The sequence below is a fragment of the Lepidochelys kempii genome, chromosome 16, assembly GCF_965140285.1.
Source record: "Lepidochelys kempii isolate rLepKem1 chromosome 16, rLepKem1.hap1, whole genome shotgun sequence".
Taxonomy (NCBI): Eukaryota; Metazoa; Chordata; order Testudines; family Cheloniidae; genus Lepidochelys; species Lepidochelys kempii.
This window is the reverse complement of record NC_136395.1, coordinates 26,958,669-26,976,789: the sequence shown is the minus strand read 5'-3', so window position 1 is coordinate 26,976,789 and position 18,121 is coordinate 26,958,669. Positions and strand designations below refer to the sequence as shown.

Below are 18,121 nucleotides of genomic sequence, written 5' to 3'. Positions count from 1 at the left end.
TGAAAGACAGAAAAGAATGTCTGAGCAATCTAGTCTGTGAAAAACAAACACCATCCTCTGCTGAAGGTTGATGTGCCAAGGTATTTACATTTCACAAACTGAACTATACTGTGGTTTCTTTGCAGTGAAGTGTCAGTAGTGTATCTTGCCACATGCTCAAGGAAACAAGCCACAAGATCACAGTAGTAGTGTTAAATAAACCACTACTCTGCACAGGTCGGGAGCACTCCATGAAACCAAGGGGTGAAGGGGGAACAGGCTAGAAGGCAGAAAGATAGGTGGCTGAAGTACAAGAGTTGAGTACCTTAAAATGACAAACCACCAAAATGCAGCCCTAGAGCTCAATACAGTCCATGGGGCTCTCTCACAATCTCTACAGCCTAAGCAGCATGCCCAGTTCAACCCACATAGCAGAGCTAGAGCAAGGCAAATCTGATCTCAGAGCTCCCCCTCTGCATTAGAGTTGGGGGGCGGGGTCCACAGTCAGTTCTATTTTATGCACATTAGGTGGCAAGTTGCCAACAACTGTTGGATGAGCCAATTCTGGGCCCCTTGAACTAAGCCATCACCTAAAGCAGTGTGGAAAAACACATGCCTCTCACATGAGCCAAGTTCCTGGAAAGCATCTGAGTTAAAGGATAGGTTTTTTTGCTTCCTCAGAAAGCTACTGACGGTTTAACCCTTTGATATACAGACACTAGTTCAATCCAGAGACGCTGCTATAATACCACATAATATGGTGTGAATGCTGCGTAGATCATGAGGAGATGTACTCACAGCAAGTTGGATTATTGCCTAGATAGCCCAAGTGGCATGTCAGGCCAGCTCCTGAACTAGAGGGCAGTAATCATATCATCCTACATCTTGTTAGTATTCTCAGCAAGGGTATTGGTGGCTGCCTTCCAACTGGAACTGTCTCCATTAAGACAGGAGAAGATAGTACAAGCTCAAGGAGAGCTGTCAGACTGGTTTGCTGCCCTCCCTCCACGTCTGAGAGGGGAGAAAGTAATGTATGAGAATCATGTGCAGAGTATATCGGTGTCCTGGAGATTCACTCTCCAGATCAGAAATCATTTCTAGACCAATTCTTTACGACCAAGCAGAGAAATCGCTGTGCTCCAGTTTCTGCAATCATAAGAAAGGTTTAATTATATCACGAAATTCAGTGTCTGGTCTTTGTTTTATTACAACAGTAATAATTAACAAGACTTCAAAAGAGAGTCTCCCCACCGAGGCTTTTCGGGATCACATTCTTCCCTTTCTGCCCAACATCCTGAGAGAACCAGACTGAGTCCAATTACAGGACCCTACTGGGCTCCCTTGCCACATGTAAATAGCAAGGTAATGTTTATGTAGCAGCTAATTAGCATACTTTATGGAAGCAGACCTCTGCTTGATCCTCTGTGCTGCTCCCACACACTCAGACCATTCCTTTATGCTGCCCCCTCATGCCAGAACAAGTAGGCTAAGAACAGAGGAGTAGAGCGGGTAGCTTGAAGTCACACCCCAAGAGTGGAGTTTGCATACTTGTGGCAAGTAACCCGTGAGGAGTCTGGTGGCACCTTAAAAACTAACAGATTTATTTGGGCATGGGTTTTTTACCCACGAAAACTTATGCCCAAATAAATCGGTTAGTCTTTAAGGTGCCACAGGACTCCTCCTTGTTTCTGTGGATACAGACTAACATGGCTACCACTCTGACACAAGTAACCTATGTTACAGACCCAAGACCTGAGTCTGCAACGGTCAAGATTTCCAGAGAAATTAATAGGGAGAGTTTTGCCTGCACAGCTCTGATTTCCTTCAATCAGTGTTCTCTGGGGCACTGTGAAGAGTGCCACACCACATCCACATACGTCCATAATACAGGCTTTTGATTTTACTTCACTTTTCATTTTAAAATACAACATTAGACAGTGGTTAATTTTAAACATTTGCGAACTAGCCTCATCTCAGGAGATTTCAGACTCTTTCATATTGGAATTCCTCTCCCGCTGCCTCATGTCCCCAGGCATAACAGATGAGCCAGCAAAATGACAAATCCAGATTATCAAATTCATATCTACACACAGAGTACGATTCTCCTCCTTCACTCTACTGAAAGTCAGAACACCATTGAAATCAGTGAAGCTAAATCAGTGTAAAAATGATGTACAGCACAAGCAGAAGTTGTGCAGCAGTGGCCCCCAATCAAAGACCAGAGCCCCACTGTGCTAGACACTGTACAAATGCATAACAGAATAAGGCAGATATTTTTGTGGCATCTAAATGACACACAAGTATCCTGAACATGGTAAAAAGAACAGAACACCAATGTCTGTCCTGTTACTCAGTGGAACAAGAGCTGCATCCTGCAGGGAAATATGGGAGGGATTTACTCTCCCACCCTGCGAGCATCTGGGCACAGTGTTCTTCCTGTAGACACGGATTACCAGGCCTGCTTCTCCACTATGTACTAGTCAAGTTACACTGGCTGTGCCCTATGTTTATTTGCTTACTTCTATGACCATGATATTTTTCAAGCAGCAACTCTTCAAATGCAGTCAAAACCTTAGCAAGACAAAAATTTGCAGTTTGGTATGCATGGAGATTATCATTCTTAAGCGTCTAACATTTTAATGGTACATTTATATAGCACAGCCCTCTGGCAAAGAGTTGTTTTTCCAGGGCTGTTTTTCAGACCAAGTGTTTTTAGAACTGGGACAGGTTTCAAGCTCCTCAGCACAGGGACTCTGTCTCCCTATTTTTCTGTAAAGCACTTGGCAAACTTTGGATGCTTTATAAATAATAGCAATATAGAAACAGAACATAATTCAAATAAGGTACCCATTTCTCCCTCCAACTGTTATAGGCTTATATCATTGTTATAATATAGATCTCACCTTTCACGTGAGGTGTTGGGAACATTAACATGGTGCCATTGTCTTCACATGCCTCTACAGTTACAGCTTAACCAAGTTAGTTGTCTAGGTGAGGGAAGGGAGGAATGCTTCCCATATTTAATTGGGAAATTGATTTTCAGTAGAATTCCAGCAGTTTACTGTTTATTTCTTCAACTGCAAAGACTAACATTACAATAGCTGGTTTTCTCTGTAACACAATTTGAGCGACAAGACTTTCAGACTCTCCTTTCCTCACAAATGGCTTCTGTAAAGAGATCCTCATTTTCTGTAGCATAGTAGCTGGCTGCTGTAGTTGTGTATCCTATCTGCATTATTCTGGCAGCCCTGACTGATAGAGAATGATGCTCTTGCTTGTCACTAAGTGACTCAATGTTTGTTTCAATTAAAATAAAATACTGCTTGGCTTACAAAGATTCCCCAAACCATTTAAAGAGTGGGAGCAGGCCAGGAAGGGGCAGGCAATTAATCTCAGATAAAAATTAAAAGTCTTTTTCCACAAGTCTAATCTACAGTCAGGTGTGATGCTAAGGTTCCTAATCGCTTACGCATTCAATGGACTGAGCAATGAAAGTTACAACTCTTATGCAACTGTGTTCATGTAAGTTCAGTAACTGCATTCAAGAGTAGCTGTTTCTGTAAACCACTGTGGCTGTCTCTACACTAGGATATTTTTGCTAAAATTCCCCACAACTGCCATTACCATTTCAGCTTTGTTGCTGGCAGCACTGGTGGGAGAAATAGCACAGACAGGGTTCCTGGATACACTGAGGATTTAATTGCTATATTGTTTAACCCAGCACAGAGCAGGCCTACATGGCAAGGCATTGAGAATGCCAGCAGCTGTCTGCCCCCCATCTATATGAGGGCTCCCACCAGTTGAACTGAAATTACATTAACTACATTAGAAAATTTTTACTACAATTCCTTAGCGGAGACAAGTCCTAACTACAAGACTCAAGAAAGAACTAGCCCACAAAGCTTTTTACAACTGCAACTCAACAGACTTTAGTGGAGTAACATCCTATTCTCAATGACAGGAGATCAGAGTCAGACCCTTGGATCAGTGGAGTTTGGACTGAGTCAAGGGTTCAGATCAAGCCGTACGTCACCACAATTCTTACCGTAAGTAACAGGAAGAGAGAGAGAGAAGCAACAACAATTCACAACACAAAACTATTAACAAGCTTATTTATAAATATTTCAGTTTGTGAATAAAATTCTCACACACACATGCAGCTTTTCCATCTCCCTTCCCCACCCAAATCTCTCTTGCTGAACAGATTGTCAGCCTGTACTGCCTAGCCCCGAAACCCATTGAGCTTCCTATCAACTGGTGAAAATGGAATTTGTTTTAATAGCCCTTAAGGCACAGAACTACTGAAGGAGTTCAAAGCATGAACAGCAGACACAGGAGGAAGACAGTAAGGGGACCCTAAACTTTTTCCATAGGGTGGACCAGTGGTGAACTGCAGCCGGTTCGCACCGGTTCGCGTGAACTGGTTGTTAAATTTTGAAGCAGTTTTAGTACCGGTTGTTAACCTGCTTCCCTACAGGGGGCGCTGAGGCTTTGATGGGCTCCAGCCGGGAAGTGATGTAATTCCTCCTCCAGCTGCCGGGGGCGCTGCGCTGTGGGAGCCATGTGGGCTGCCGCCTGGCCCTGAGCACGAGCCCTGTTGCTGCTGCTGCTCCCCTGGCCCTGGGGCTCCCGATGCTGCCTAGTGGGTCCCCAGCTGCTCTGCTGGGCCTGGGCTGCATCCTGCTGCTCTCCCCGTGACCGCCCACCACCCTGCCCGCAGCCAGCCCCTGCCGCACGCACCCCCTGCCCTGTCTCCAGGCAGCTCTGTACCCCCTGCCCTGCCCGCAGCCAGCCCCACACCCCCTTACCTCCAGCCAACCCTGCACCTCCTTGCCCTGCCCACAGCCAGCCCTGCACCCCTGCCTCCAGCTAGCCCTGCCCCACGCCCGTCTGCAGCTGGCCCCACGTCCACTGGTGCCCTGCAGTTCCCAGGGCAGTAACCCTGCACACCTGCTTCAATGAGGGGGGCAGGGAGCAGCTGGGACCCACACATGTGCACACCCTAGGGTGACCAGACAGCAAGTGTGAGAAATCAGGACAGGGGGTAATAGGAGCCTATATAAGAAAAAAAACCCAAAATCGGGACATCTGGTCACCCTAGCACACCCCCAGGAAGTGGCAGGGACCCACACATGTGAAACAGACCTCATTTCTAGTTCAGGCGCATCTTTTTAAAAAAAGAACTTTAGGCAGGGTTAACATACATCCGTATTTTCCCGGACAGGTCAGGCTTTTTGGTTCTTAAATTGCCATCCGGGAGGAATTTTTAAAATACGAACGTGTGGTAACCCTGTTGGTACAAAAAACTACATACTGGGGCACATGCCTTGAATCAGAATTTTTTATAGGGAACCAGTTGTTAGGATTTTGGCAGCTCATCACTAGGGTGGACCACACCTTAGTAGAGAAAGAGTCTCTAAGACAACCACCCTTCCAATTCACTGTGGCACAAACTACCTTCTCCACTACTTGCCTTCAAACAACATTCAGGTGAGATCCACAGCAGCTGCTTGCATATAATAAGTTAGGAAATTATTTGTGGCCTCTTTTAATGCAGTTTTGCAGATGGAAACAGAAAAGTGCCAGCACCACTCACTCTATACTGACCAGTCTGGAGACTGCAGGAATAAAATATTTACACACAAAGATCTCATGCATGTCGGTATTCGTACTGTTGTGTATGTTTCCCATTGTCAAACCTCCCCCACTACAAATCACTAACACTTTTAGACTCCTGCTGTCAGAGGCTGTAACGAAGCAGAAATCATCAAGTGAAAGGAGCCATGAAATCCACACTGAACCAGACAGAATCTGGAGAATATTCCAGAGACTAACAATAAAATCCCATTCCCTCGCCTCAGAAATTAAGTATTGAGAGCAAGGGAAAACCAGCCTCCAAAAAGGAGGCTAGTTGCACAGAACAAGGCAGCAGCAAGGATTTGTAGACATTTCTCTTCTGGGTGAGCAGACACAGAAACTTGCATGCTAAATGCAAGCAAAAGCATCTCCCTATTGACATCTCCAGAGTAGGAAAGAAATGCCCTCTTGCCTTTAGAATCACTTCCATGGTTCTTAGATACTCAAGATCTTCCCAAGCAGAGAACTGATTTTCTCCTATGTGTGTTTTTCTATCACCTGCACAAGGTACATACACTACAATGCACTATTTGCCTTGGTCTGCAGCTTTAACACCATTTTACAATCCCCCCACCCTCTCCTAGAGCATTCACAGACATGTCACTTGGCTAGCAGAAGCCAGGGTCTCCTGGCCTAAGAGAGCAGTTCATTTTTTGACTGCACACACTGTGGACACAACTCCCTTGATTTTAATGTGCTTCACTCCTGCTTACACCAAGGCTGAGCCTGATCTTGTAGCTGGAGGCTCTACAGAAGTGCCTGTGAGGGCAACGAGGCATGAGGGTGGAAGGAGGTCTATTTTGCCTATCCACAGAGTCAGCCATCACCAAAGTAAAGGGGGGATGGGAAATCACCATCTTACCTGGATTTCCGTTTGCGAGAAGGCTTCTCCACCAGGCCTGTTGTTCTGGAGGTGGGAAAGAAAGAGAAGGCAGTGACCTGGAGGGCCAGAGGTACGAGCACCAGGAAGGGCAGAGGGGTAACAGGCTCCAGCCAACACACCCCAGGGTCCTCCCTGCCACCCTTACCTCACTGGCATAATTCAGCTCTGGTTAGGCACCAACAGCATGCTCAGCTCTGAGCATGGGGCCCTGTCCCCAGGAACTTACAGGTGAAGGGATCCAGTGAGGCAGGTCAGGGGGAGGGGGACATGGCAAGGCACAGGGCACAACAGGGGCCATTGCACAGGGGAACAGAGCAGGAGTGGGGGGCTCAGGGCAGAGCAGGGGGTAAGATGGGCAGGGGTGCTCCAGCAGGGAGGGGGTAAGAGAGCAGCACAGCAGGCGGGGGTCCCGGCCATTACGGAGCGGGGAGGGCGCGAAGAAGGAGGGGCAGGGGTTACAGGGAAGGGGGCAGTAAGGCGTGTCAGGGAAGCGGGAGCGGGAGGGGGGGCAGGCGGGGGTCCCGTTACGGGGCGGGGAGGTCGCGAAGAAGGAGGGGCGGGGGTTACAGGGAAGGGGGGAGTAAGGCAAGTCAGGGGGGCGGGGGTCCCGGCCGTTACGGGGGGGGCGGGGGTTACAGGAAAGGGGGGAGTAAGGCGAGTCGGGGGGCGGGGGTCCCAGCCGTTACGGGGGGGCAGGAAAAAGGAGGGGCGGGGGTTACAGGGAAGGGGGGAGTAAGCCGTGTCGGGGAAGGGGGAGCTGGGGGGGTAGGCGGGGGTCCCGGCCGTTACGGGGCAGGGGGGGTTACAGGGAAGGGGGGAGTAAGGCGAGTCAGGGGGGCGGGGGAGGGGGCGGGCGGGGGTCCCGGCCGTTACGGGGGGGGTTACAGGGAAGGGGGGAGTAAGGCGAGTCAGGGGGCGGGGGAGGGGGCGGGCGGGGGTCCCGGCCGTTACGGGGGGAGGGGGGCACGAGAAGGGGGCCAGGCCGGGGGGGGCTTTACGCGCTTTTCCTGCGGCCGAGCCGGAGCCCCCGAGCTCCTGCCCAGGCCCCCCGTGCGCGCGCACTCGCGGCCCCTCACCTGGAGGCCGGGCCAGTGCGGGGCAGGCGCTGCCGGGCGGCTCCTCTCACCATCCGCGCCGCCTCCGCCAGCTCCGCGGCGAAGCTGCTGCTGCCGCTAGCGCTGCCGCTCGGTGCCGGGGGCGCGCGGACGCCGCCTCACACTAGTCTGGGGCGGACTTGCCCCGCCCTTTCCAGGTTCTAATTGGCTCGTCGCTCGGCGAGGAGGCGACTCCGCTCTCTGACTGGCTGCAGCTCCCGTCACTCTCTTGCCATTTCCCTAGCAGGGTAGGTTGAAACAGCGAGTATGGCTCTTGCTGCTTAGCTACGGACAGGAGCGGCTGTGCAGGAAGCAGGGGCGCCACCGTGCGGGGAGAGGCAGAACTGCACCTGGAGTCTGCCTGCACCAGGGGACTGCCTGATCCCCACTGCACCAAGGGGCTGCGGACACCAGGGGACTGCCTGATCCCCACTGCACCTGGAGTCTGCCTGCACCAGGGGACTGCCTGATCCCCACTGCACCAGGGGACTGCCTGATCCCCACTGCACCAAGGGGCTGCGGACACCAGGGGACTGCCTGATCCCCACTGCACCTGGAGTCTGCCTGCACCAGGGGACTGCCTGATCCCCACTGCACCAAGGGGCTGCGGACACCAGGGGACTGCCTGATTCCCACTGCACCTGGAGTCTGCCTGCACCAGGGGACTGCCTGATCCCCACTGCATCTGGAGTCTGCCTGCACCAGGGGACTGCCTGATCCCCACTGCACCTGGAGTCTGCCTGCACTAGGGGACTGCCTGATCCCCACTGCACCTGGAATCTGCCTGCACCAGGGGACTGCCTGATCCCCACTGCACCAAGGGGCTGCGGACACCAGGGGACTGCCTGATCCCCACTGCACCTGGAGTCTGCCTGCACCAGGGGACTGCCTGATCCCCACTGCACCAAGGGGCTGCGGACACCAGGGGACTGCCTAATTCCCACTGCACCTGGAGTCTGCCTGCACCAGGGGACTGCCTGATTCCCACTGCACCTGGAGTCTGCCTGCACCAGGGGACTGCCTGATCCCCACTGCATCTGGAGTCTGCCTGCACCAGGGGACTGCCTGATCCCCACTGCACCTGGAGTCTGCCTGCACTAGGGGACTGCCTGATCCCCACTGCACCTGGAATCTGCCTGCACCAGGGGACTGCCTGATCCCCACTGCACCAAGGGGCTGCGGACACCAGGGGACTGCCTGATCCCCACTGCACCTGGAGTCTGCCTGCACCAGGGGACTACCTGATCCCCACTGCACCAGGGGACTGCCTGATCCCCACTGCACCTGGAATCTGCCTGCACCAGGGGACTGCCTGATCCCCACTGCACCAAGGGGCTGCCGACACCAGGGGACTGCCTGATCCCCACTGCACCTGGAGTCTGCCTGCACCAGGGGACTACCTGATCCCCACTGCACCAGGGGACTGCCTGATCCCCACTGCACCTGGAGTCTGTCTGCACCAGGGGACTGCCTGATCCCCACTGCACCTGGAGTCTGCCTGCACCAGGGGACTGCCTGATCCCCACTGCACCAGGGGACTGCCTGCACCAGGGGACTGCCTGATCCCTGCTGCACAAGAAAGACTCACACAAACAGCTGGAGAATTTTATTTAGCATGTGCATAGTCGTCTAGCCAAGTGATGGCATCTTCAGTGGCGTGATGCAGTTCTTCTGGGCCGGGGTGGCCAACCTGTGGCTCTGGAGCAACATGCGGCTCCTTGTATAGGCACTGACTCTGGGGCTGGAGCTACAGGCGCCAACTTTCCCAAATGCCAGGGGGTGCTCACTGCTCAACTCCTGGCTCTGCCATGCGCCCTGCCCCCCACTCCACCCCTTCCCCTGAGCCTGCCATGCCCTTGCTCCTCCCCCATCCCCCCCAGCCTCCTGCACATCATTAAACAGCTGATCAGGAGGTGTGGGGAGGGAGGGGGAGGCGCTGATCAGCGGGGCTGCTGGTGGGCGGGCGGGAGGCACAGGACGGGGGAGGGGAGCTGATGGGGAGCTCATGATGTATTACTGTGGCTCTTTGGCAATGTACATTGGTAAATTCTGGCTCCTTCTCAGGCTCAGGTTGGCCACCCCTGTTCTAGGCCAATGCTGAACCTAGTCAGCAGGCATTCATCGACAATGTGTGTCATCATCTGTGTTGCACCGCAGCTGCACAAAGGGCTGTCATGAAGGCCCCAGCAATACTGGCTGGCTGCACAAAGACCTTGTCCAATCCAGAACCTGTTCAACAGAGACCATTGGCAATGGGGCATGTCAAAACCAGGCGGGCAGATAGGGATTGGTTGGGCTCTGAGGGGTGGTAAGCTCGGGAGAGGGGTGGGCCGGACTGGGCCTGGGAAAGGCTTGGTGGGGACAAGGCCTGGGTTTGAGGGGGCAGCCAGCTTGGGTCTAAGGGCTGGGCTCAGGGGAGGCTCTGGGAGGTGCTTAATTATAACAGATGTTCATTCCTCTTGCCAGAGTGTTTCCACCCTAACATGCTGGCGTTGTGGATGAGACCATAATGGGCGACGTGACAGCAGACATGCAGCTGGTGGTTTTAAAAGGTCATTGAGCAGGGGCAGGCTTGGGTTGGTCCATATTTTCTCTAGTAACTTGCCAGAGACAACCTCTCGTCTAATACGAGGAGGAGCAATATTGCTCAGAACTGGAAGTCATGGGAGTGGAGTCGGATGCAGGGTGCCAGAGATGATATGTATGGCAGCATGTAACTGCGTATCCACCAGTTTGGTGTGTGATTATCTACTCCAAACACTTCCGCAAGTGGGTATTGTAGTTGTAAGAATGCTTGATAGAGCTCTTGTAGGTGTTTGTCTCTGTCTGAGGGGTTGGAGCAAATGCGGTTGTATCGCAGAGCTTGGCTGTAGACGATGGATGGTGTGCAGTACTCCACCACCGAATACGAGGTTCCAAGAGCTGACGTCCACAAAGTTGGAGCACGAGCACCCCATGACTAACCTGCCAATTTGCTAAGAAGATTGTTTTGCGTCTTAACTTTAGCTGCTGTCTTCTTCAGGTGGGCATGGTAAGTCAGTGTGCGGTCTAAGGTCACACCTAGATAGACCGATTCTACTTCATGCTTCACCTTCTGACCATTCAGATAATTTTAAACATTCAGTTCTCGGGTTGCTCTGGCGTGATGAAGATGGAACAAACTGGAGACTGTTTTTATGATGCTTGGCTGGAGGCGCCAAGTCTTACAGTAGTCAGCTAACTTTATCATGTCCTGGTTTAAGATGGCATCAAGCTTGTGGAATGACTGGGCCTGGGTACCGCAGCAGATGTCTTCTGCATAAATGAACTTTCGTGACTCTGTTGTTGGCAAGTAACTGATGTAAAGGTTGAACACAGTTGGAGAAAGCACAGAGCCCTGGAGTAACTTACTGCTCTGTCATCTCCTCCAAGCACTCGTCTGCTCTCCCATATGGATGCTGAACTGCGTATCGTGGAGCTGGAGAAAGGACCAATTAAGGCCCCAAGCCTACATTGGGATCTGTGTTCACTGACCCTGCATTCCTACAAAGGTCTGTTAAAATCAAAGGGGTTAAAGTCAGAGTGGTCCCTGCTTGTGTGGTTTGGAGCCCTATTTAGGGAAAACAGTGACATTGTCAAATGCACAAATACAACCTGAGAAAATAGATTTTTCTCTGATCTCTGTTACATCAACCTAAAGTTCCGAACTCGCAATTGGATCCTTGCAGGTAGATCCTGTACCCATGAGGAGACCCTTGGTCTACCCATCTGGAAACAACTGCAGGTTCAGGGCCTCAGGTGTCCCATTAATATTAGCAGGAACACCATTTTCAGACAGAAGCATGATTTTCAAGTTGACACTACCCAGTTAAGATGGAGCAGCATTACCACAGCAATGACATTCATGGATTTTAGCACTTTAATTGTCTTTGCAGCAGGTCAAGTCAGTGCCTTGCACAGTATCCTCAGACAGCATTAACCTCTTACTTTCTAAGGCCGCAGTGATCAGGTCTGATTATCAGCCAGCCGTTATAAGATGGAATGTTACAGAGCAGTAGTTATGGTACATGTTATCATTCTGTATCTTGACAGCTACTGTTACCTGTTACATTAGATTCTCACAGATAAATCCGAGTATAAGGGCTGGTCTACACTACGGGGGGAGATCGATCTAAGTTACGCAACTTCAGCCATGTGAATAATGTAGCTTAAGTCGACATACTTAGATCTACTTACCATGGTGTCTTCACTGCGCTGTGTCGACGGGAGACGCTCTCCCATCGATTCCCCTTGCGCTTCCCATTGAAGTGGAGTCCACGCTAGAGTGATCGCTGGTCCATTGATCGTGTCTAGACTAGACACGATAAATTGACCCTCGCTGGATTGACCACTGCCCATTGCTCCGGCAGCTAGTGTAGACATGCCCTAAGAGACACAGGACCTGATCATGCAAGGGATCAATACAGAGCCTCATGGAAGCCCTGGGCATGCCCATATGCAGAGGCATGGCAGAATTCCGGCCTCATGCAATATAATTACTTGCAGTGGTGAGCTGGAGCCAGTTTGCATCAGGTCACTAGAACTGGTTGTTAAATTTAGAAGCCCTTTTAGAACCAGTTGTTCCGTGAGGGACAACCGGTTCTAAAAGGACTTCTAAATTTAACTGGCCAAAAGTGGCGCCTTAGGTGCCGACTCCATGGGTGCTCCAGCCCTGGAGCACCCAAGGGGAAAATTTGGTGGGTGCAGAGCACCCACCGGCAGCTCTCCACCCACCTGCAGCCCCAGCTCACCTCCACTCTGCCTCCACCTCCTCCCCTGAACGCGTCGCCCCGCTCTGCTTCTCCGCCCCCCCAGGCTTCCCGCGAATCAGCTGTTCACGCGGGAAGCCTGGACGGGCTGAGAAGCAGGCGGTGGCTTTGCACTCAGGCCCAGGGAGGTGGAGGTGAGCTGGGGCGGGAGGGCGCGAGCAGGGCCACCCGCACCGCACCAGGTAACCCGTGGGGGGCTCGCAGGGGAACCGCTCCCTGCCCCAGCTCACCTCCGCCACCCTGGGCCTGAGCGGGAAGCCACCACCTGCTTCTCAGCCCTCCCAGGCTTCCTGCCAAACAGCTGATTCGTGGTAAGCCGGGGGGGGGGGTGGAGAAGCAGAGCAGGGCAGTGCGTTCAGGGGTGGAGACGGAGGTGAGATGAGCTGGGGTCAGGCGCGGGGAGCTGCCGGTGGGTGCTCTGCACCCACAGAATATTCCCCATGGGTGCTCCAGCCCCAGAGCACCCATGGAGTTGGCGCCTAAGGGGCCACTTTTGATGTGATCAGTGAGGGGAGCACCTGCTCCCCCCCAGCTATGCTCCCCCGCCCCTAGGAGCCAGAGGGACCTGCTTGATGTTTTCTGGGAGCTGCCCCAGGTAAGCACCGCAGGGACTCCCCACCTTGCCCCCCGGTAGGTTCCTCTGGCTTTTAGGGGTGGGATGGGCACCTACTATGGTGGCCCACGAGACCCTCCTGCCCAGTTCTGGGGGCAGTCAGGGGATAGGGGAGGATGGGGCAGGGGTCCTGCGGGGGCGTCAAGGAACGCAGGGGGTTGGATGGGGCAGGAGTCCCGGAGGGTGGGCAGTGACCCCCTCATGGGGTGAGGAGGGAACCCGTTGTTAAGATTTTGGCAGCTTATCACTGATTACTTGCAATAGTTACTGTCCTTATGGTAGGGGTTGATTTTATCAGAAGGGCAGCAATTGCTAGGATTGCTATACATTAGCACCAGTGCACAGAGGAGCAAGTTCTACAGACTCTGGACCCCCAGGGCCAGCAGCCCCAGGACACCTGGCCCCGCCCCTCTCAGTCGGGGAGGCGGGGCTCTCTGTGGGCGGGCTGTACCATTGCGCGGCGAGTCTGCGGGGGGCGAGTTGCGGTGAGCCGGCTCCTCCCATCACCCTGCACTGTGAGACCGGATTGGTTGATCCCGCCCAACCAGGCTTTTTCGCGTTCTAACATCTGGCCTCGTTCGGCTTCCGTCCTTTCGCTCGAACCGCTGGCGACATGGTGAGTGGATTCTGTGGCTGGGGCCCCTCGCAGCTCTAATCCGGAGCCATCCGCGGGGAGAGGCGGCCGGAGGCCCGGCCGCTCCCGCCGAAGCACCGCTGTTCCCTCGCGCGGGCCGGGAACGGGGGCGCCGAGACTCCGCGGGGCCGACGCCGGGGCTAGGCCGCGCCGGGTGCCTGGGTCCCCGCTGGGTCCGGGCTCTGAGGGGCGGGCTGGACTGGGCCTCGGGGGAGGCGGGCCCGGCTTTGAGGGGGCAGCCGGCTGGGCCCGGGGAAAGGTGCGGGGGACGGGCCCGGGCCTGGCTTTGAGGGGGCAGCCGGCTGGGCCCGGGGAAAGGTGCGGGGGACGGGCCCGGGCCTGGCTTTGAGGGGGCAGCCGGCTGGGCCCGGGGAAAGGTGCGGGGGACGGGCCCGGGCCTGGCTTTGAGGGGGCAGCCGGCTGGGCCCGGGGAAAGGTGCGGGGGACGGGCCCGGGCCTGGCTTTGAGGGGGCAGCCGGCTGGGCCCGGGGAAAGGTGCCGGGGACGGGCCCGGGCCTGGCTTTGAGGGGGCAGCCGGCTGGGCCCGGGGAAAGGTGCCGGGGACGGGCCCGGGCCTGGCTTTGAGGGGGCAGCCGGCTGGGCCCGGGGAAAGGTGCCGGGGACGGGCCCGGGCCTGGCTTTGAGGGGGCAGCCGGCTGGCCCCGGGGAAAGGTGCCGGGGACGGGCCCGGGCCTGGCTTTGAGGGGGCAGCCGGCTGGGCCCGGGCCTGGCTTTGAGGGGGCAGCCGGCTGGGCCCGGGGAAAGGTGCCGGGGACGGGCCCGGGCCTGGCTTTGAGGGGGCAGCCGGCTGGGCCCGGGGAAAGGTGCGGGGGACGGGCCCGGGCCTGGCTTTGAGGGGGCAGCCGGCTGGGCCCGGGGGGAGCTCTGCGAGGCGGTCCGGCAGGGGTCTGAGCGGGGCGCTCTCGCTCTCCTTGGCAGGCTAAGATCAAGGCCCGTGACCTGCGAGGGAAGAAGAAGGAGGAGCTGCTGAAGCAACTGGATGACCTAAAGGTGGAGCTGTCCCAGCTGCGGGTGGCCAAGGTGACGGGCGGAGCCGCCTCCAAGCTGTCCAAGATGTAAGTCCGAGCTCTGCCTCCCGCTTAGGGGCCTGGCCGTGAACCTCTGGGGGGCAGTGGCGGCTGTGAAGCTGCAGTGCTGTAACTGCATTGCGCCTATCGGATCTCACAGTGCTGTGCTTCAAGGTGGGGAATCTCCAGGGCCCCTGGCCCAGGGTTACATTAGGCTACAGGTGCTTCAGCCCTCATCCAACCCTAGCCATAGGCTATGCTGTGTGGGCACACGCTAGCCTGTTGCAGGGCGAAGGGAGCATTACTTCTTTCAACTGATATTGCTGTAGCAGTTTCTTCACCTAACAGGCTGTTTCTCGGTGATGTGGCACATTTGAGATATATGATGTAGCAATACCATCCTTGTCCTGAGAGTAGGTAGCATTGAAGAGGAGGAAACAAATGTGGACTAGACAGGAGAAGGGGAGTTAAGTGTTTGGGTAGAGGGGAAGCTCCAGGGTAGTAAGATTCTAATTGTTAAAAAAGAGTAAAATAATTACTGTGCCTTGAATATAGTAAGAAATAATTCTCAAGTAGTGCCTCCATTATCCAGTTTCTATAGTTCCTCTTACATATTTTGCAAAGTACTTGCTAGTTTTAAGCCTGTGTTTTGAGACACGTTTCTTTACTCTCTGCAGCCGGGTTGTCCGCAAATCCATTGCTAGAGTGCTGACTGTCATCAACCAGACCCAGAAAGAGAACCTGAGGAAATTTTACAAAGTAAGTCCGAACTTTGTACTTCGTTAGGCCCTACCCTACATTTCTTTCTGGCCATTTTCAGATACGTGGATAGAGTTGTGAGGCAAGAGACCCAGCTAGCTGCAAGAATAATTCTTCAAATGAGATCTTGGGAAAAGTGTAACATTAATCTCATGTTATAATGGTCCCTTCTCAAAATACTGTTTATTGCAAGACTAACACCCAGCACTGCTCTGAATTGAGTAGATGCAGTGTGAATCTGTTCTTGCTAAAGGATTCTTCTACTGGACAGCATGTAACTCTGTTATCTGGCTTTGTGTGCTTTCCAGTAGGCACAGGTGTAAGTGCTTTGTTGGAAAATACATTCGTAAAGATTGGCAGTCTTGAGGGATCAAGTCAGTGAGAACATTGGAACGCTTTTTCCCCTCAGCAGGGTGTTATTTCTCATGGGCCACATTCTTTGCTGTACACCAGGATTATCTAGAGCAGGTGACCAAGTGTATACTTCCAGAGGTCCTGGCAGACTCCTGGGATTAATAAAATCAGGAATCACCCAACTTTAGGCTGCAGTCCTGTCTGGTAAAATGGCTGGTAGTGACTGAGGGTTGGTACCCTCACAGGTGTTGAGTAGCGTAAAGCCATTTCCTAGTGGACAAAGTATATGTCCTACACATGAACAGCATAGGGAAATTTTAGCTTCTCCTCTCCGAGCAGTACCGACAGGCAGGACAGCTTTATGTACTTGTACACACCCAGATCCTTTGCAGATTACCCTTGCCACTGCATCCACACTGCTCAGTAAAGTCTGCTTAAAAAAAACACAACTGCTTTTGAAGTTCATTTATTATTTTTCTGCAAACAGGGCAAAAAGTACAAGCCTCTTGACCTACGGCCGAAGAAGACTCGTGCCATGCGCCGCAGATTAAATAAGTACGAAGAAAGTTTGAAGACCAAAAAACAGCAGCGAAAAGAGCGCCTGTACCCTGTCCGGAAGTTTGCTGTTAAGGCATAACCCTTTGCATACTATGGATCTGTCAATTATATTGACTAGTTTTTCTCATTAAACATCAAGTTGTTTGGAAACTGACAGGCCTAGATACTTGTTTCATAGTATGGATTTGGTTCAGAACTCACGATAACACTTTATGGAGAGAAATGATTCTGTTAGAGATCATGGGAGCCTTATGCTAGTGTAGCTTGGAAGATGCTAAAGTTAATTTCTGTCACCATTTGCATTATAAAACTGTTTAGTTTTCTGTAGTGTCCTCTTTAAAGAACATGCTAATGTTTTAGGCAAACATGAGTCTTTGCAAATATCTGAATCCACTAAGCTTTTAAGTTTTGGGGCAGAAGTATTAAACTTCTGACTTCTCAAAGTGAATTAGTGTGTGTCTACTAGTTCGAGAAGCTTTTTCTATTTTAAGCTTTTCTTGAGTGTCAGTCACTGCAGGATCTGATCACTGTACAGGTAAATTAGCATAGTGAGGTTCCTTCTCTCTGCCTCTTTTTGAGCAGTGACTCTACAGCTGGAGCTCCTGACTGTTGTTGCTCAGATGAACCCCAGTATATCCAGTAAAAATGTCTATACAGCCATTGATGGTGTTATGTCATTCTAAACCATCTGGCATACAATTCATGCTTAAAAATTACTAGCATTGATAGTAATGCTTAAGCTATTATGTGGAGATTCACCTCACTTTCAACAGGTGTTCAAGTGTGGCTTGAAAGCTCATTGCAATCTTAATCTTGATTTCAGAGGATTGGCCTCCTTCTGAATAGTAGTCATGACTGAACTACGGGTATTGAAGGGTATGTGCCGTTTAGGAAAGACAACTGTAAAGGTTGGGGAGTAGCATTGTATATCAATGAGGTGGTAGAACGTAAAGAAATAAGAAGCGATGGAATGGATAAGACAGAGTCCATCTGGGCAGAAATCACGTTAGGGAAGAAAACTACTAGAGCCTTTCCTGTGATAGTGCTTGGGGTTGCTATAGACCTCCGGGATCTAATTTGGATATGGATAGAGACCTTTTTAATGTTTTTAATGAAGTAAATACTAATGGAAACTGCATGATCATGAGAGACGTTAACTTCCCAGATATAGGCTGGAGGACAAGTGCTAGTAATAACAATAGGGCTCAGATTTTCCTAGATGCAATAGCTGAATCAAGTAGTTGCTGAACCGACAAGAGGGAATGCCATTTTAGATTTGGTTTTGGTGAGTAGTGAGGACCTCATAGAAGAAATGGTTGTAGGGGACAACCTTGATTCAAGTGATCATGAGCTAATTCAGTTCAAACTGAACGGAAGGATAAACAAAAATAAATCTGCGACTAGGGCTTTTGATTTCAAAAGGGCTGACTTTCAAAAATTAAGGAAATTCGTTAGGGAAGTGGATTGGACTGAAGAATTTATGGATCTAAAGGCAGAGGATGCCTGGGATTACTTTAAATCAAAGCTGCAGAAGCTGTCGGAAGCCTGCATCCCAAGAAAGGGGAAAAAATTCATAGGCAGGAGTCGTAGACCAAGCTGGATGAGCAAACATCTCAGAGTGGTGATTAAGAAAATGCAGAAAGCATACAGGGAGTGGAAGATGGGAGGGATCAGCAAGGAAAGCTACCTTATTGAGGTCAGAACATGTAGGGATAAAGTGAGACAGGCTAAAAGTCAAGTAGAGTTGGACCTTGCAAAGGGAATTAAAACCAATAGTAAAAGGTTCTATAGCCAT

General features: G+C 52.2%; 2 protein-coding genes across 3 annotated transcripts in view; one reads left to right on the top strand and one right to left on the bottom strand.

Moving 5' to 3' along the window:
• The window catches only part of SCAI (suppressor of cancer cell invasion), a 107,428-nt gene extending 99,715 nt beyond the window's left edge, over positions 1 to 7,713 (bottom strand). For both annotated transcript variants that reach the window (XM_073313759.1, XM_073313760.1), the window contains exons 1-2: positions 7,582 to 7,713; positions 6,479 to 6,529 (exon numbers count right to left, since the gene is read on the bottom strand). In XM_073313759.1, the coding sequence (XP_073169860.1) occupies positions 6,479 to 6,529; positions 7,582 to 7,628 (98 nt within the window). In that variant the 5' untranslated portion in view covers positions 7,629 to 7,713. The remainder of the gene's footprint in view (positions 1 to 6,478; positions 6,530 to 7,581) is intronic.
• Positions 7,714 to 13,508: 5,795 nt separating this feature from the next.
• Positions 13,509 to 16,480, top strand: RPL35 (ribosomal protein L35). The gene is made up of 4 exons (XM_073313984.2): positions 13,509 to 13,609; positions 14,567 to 14,703; positions 15,333 to 15,414; positions 16,256 to 16,480. Exons 1-4 carry the CDS (start codon positions 13,607 to 13,609, stop codon positions 16,403 to 16,405), a joined length of 372 nt encoding a protein of 123 aa, XP_073170085.1. The 5' UTR covers positions 13,509 to 13,606; the 3' UTR covers positions 16,406 to 16,480.
• Positions 16,481 to 18,121: the final 1,641 nt, after the last annotated feature.

Bases quoted from the DNA above. Each gene is read 5' to 3' on its own strand.
- RPL35 (XM_073313984.2), top strand. The intron at 14,704-15,332 runs GTAAGTCCGAGC...TACTCTCTGCAG, and splicing joins GCCTCCAAGCTGTCCAAGAT to CCGGGTTGTCCGCAAATCCA. The intron at 15,415-16,255 runs GTAAGTCCGAAC...TTCTGCAAACAG, and splicing joins ACCTGAGGAAATTTTACAAA to GGCAAAAAGTACAAGCCTCT.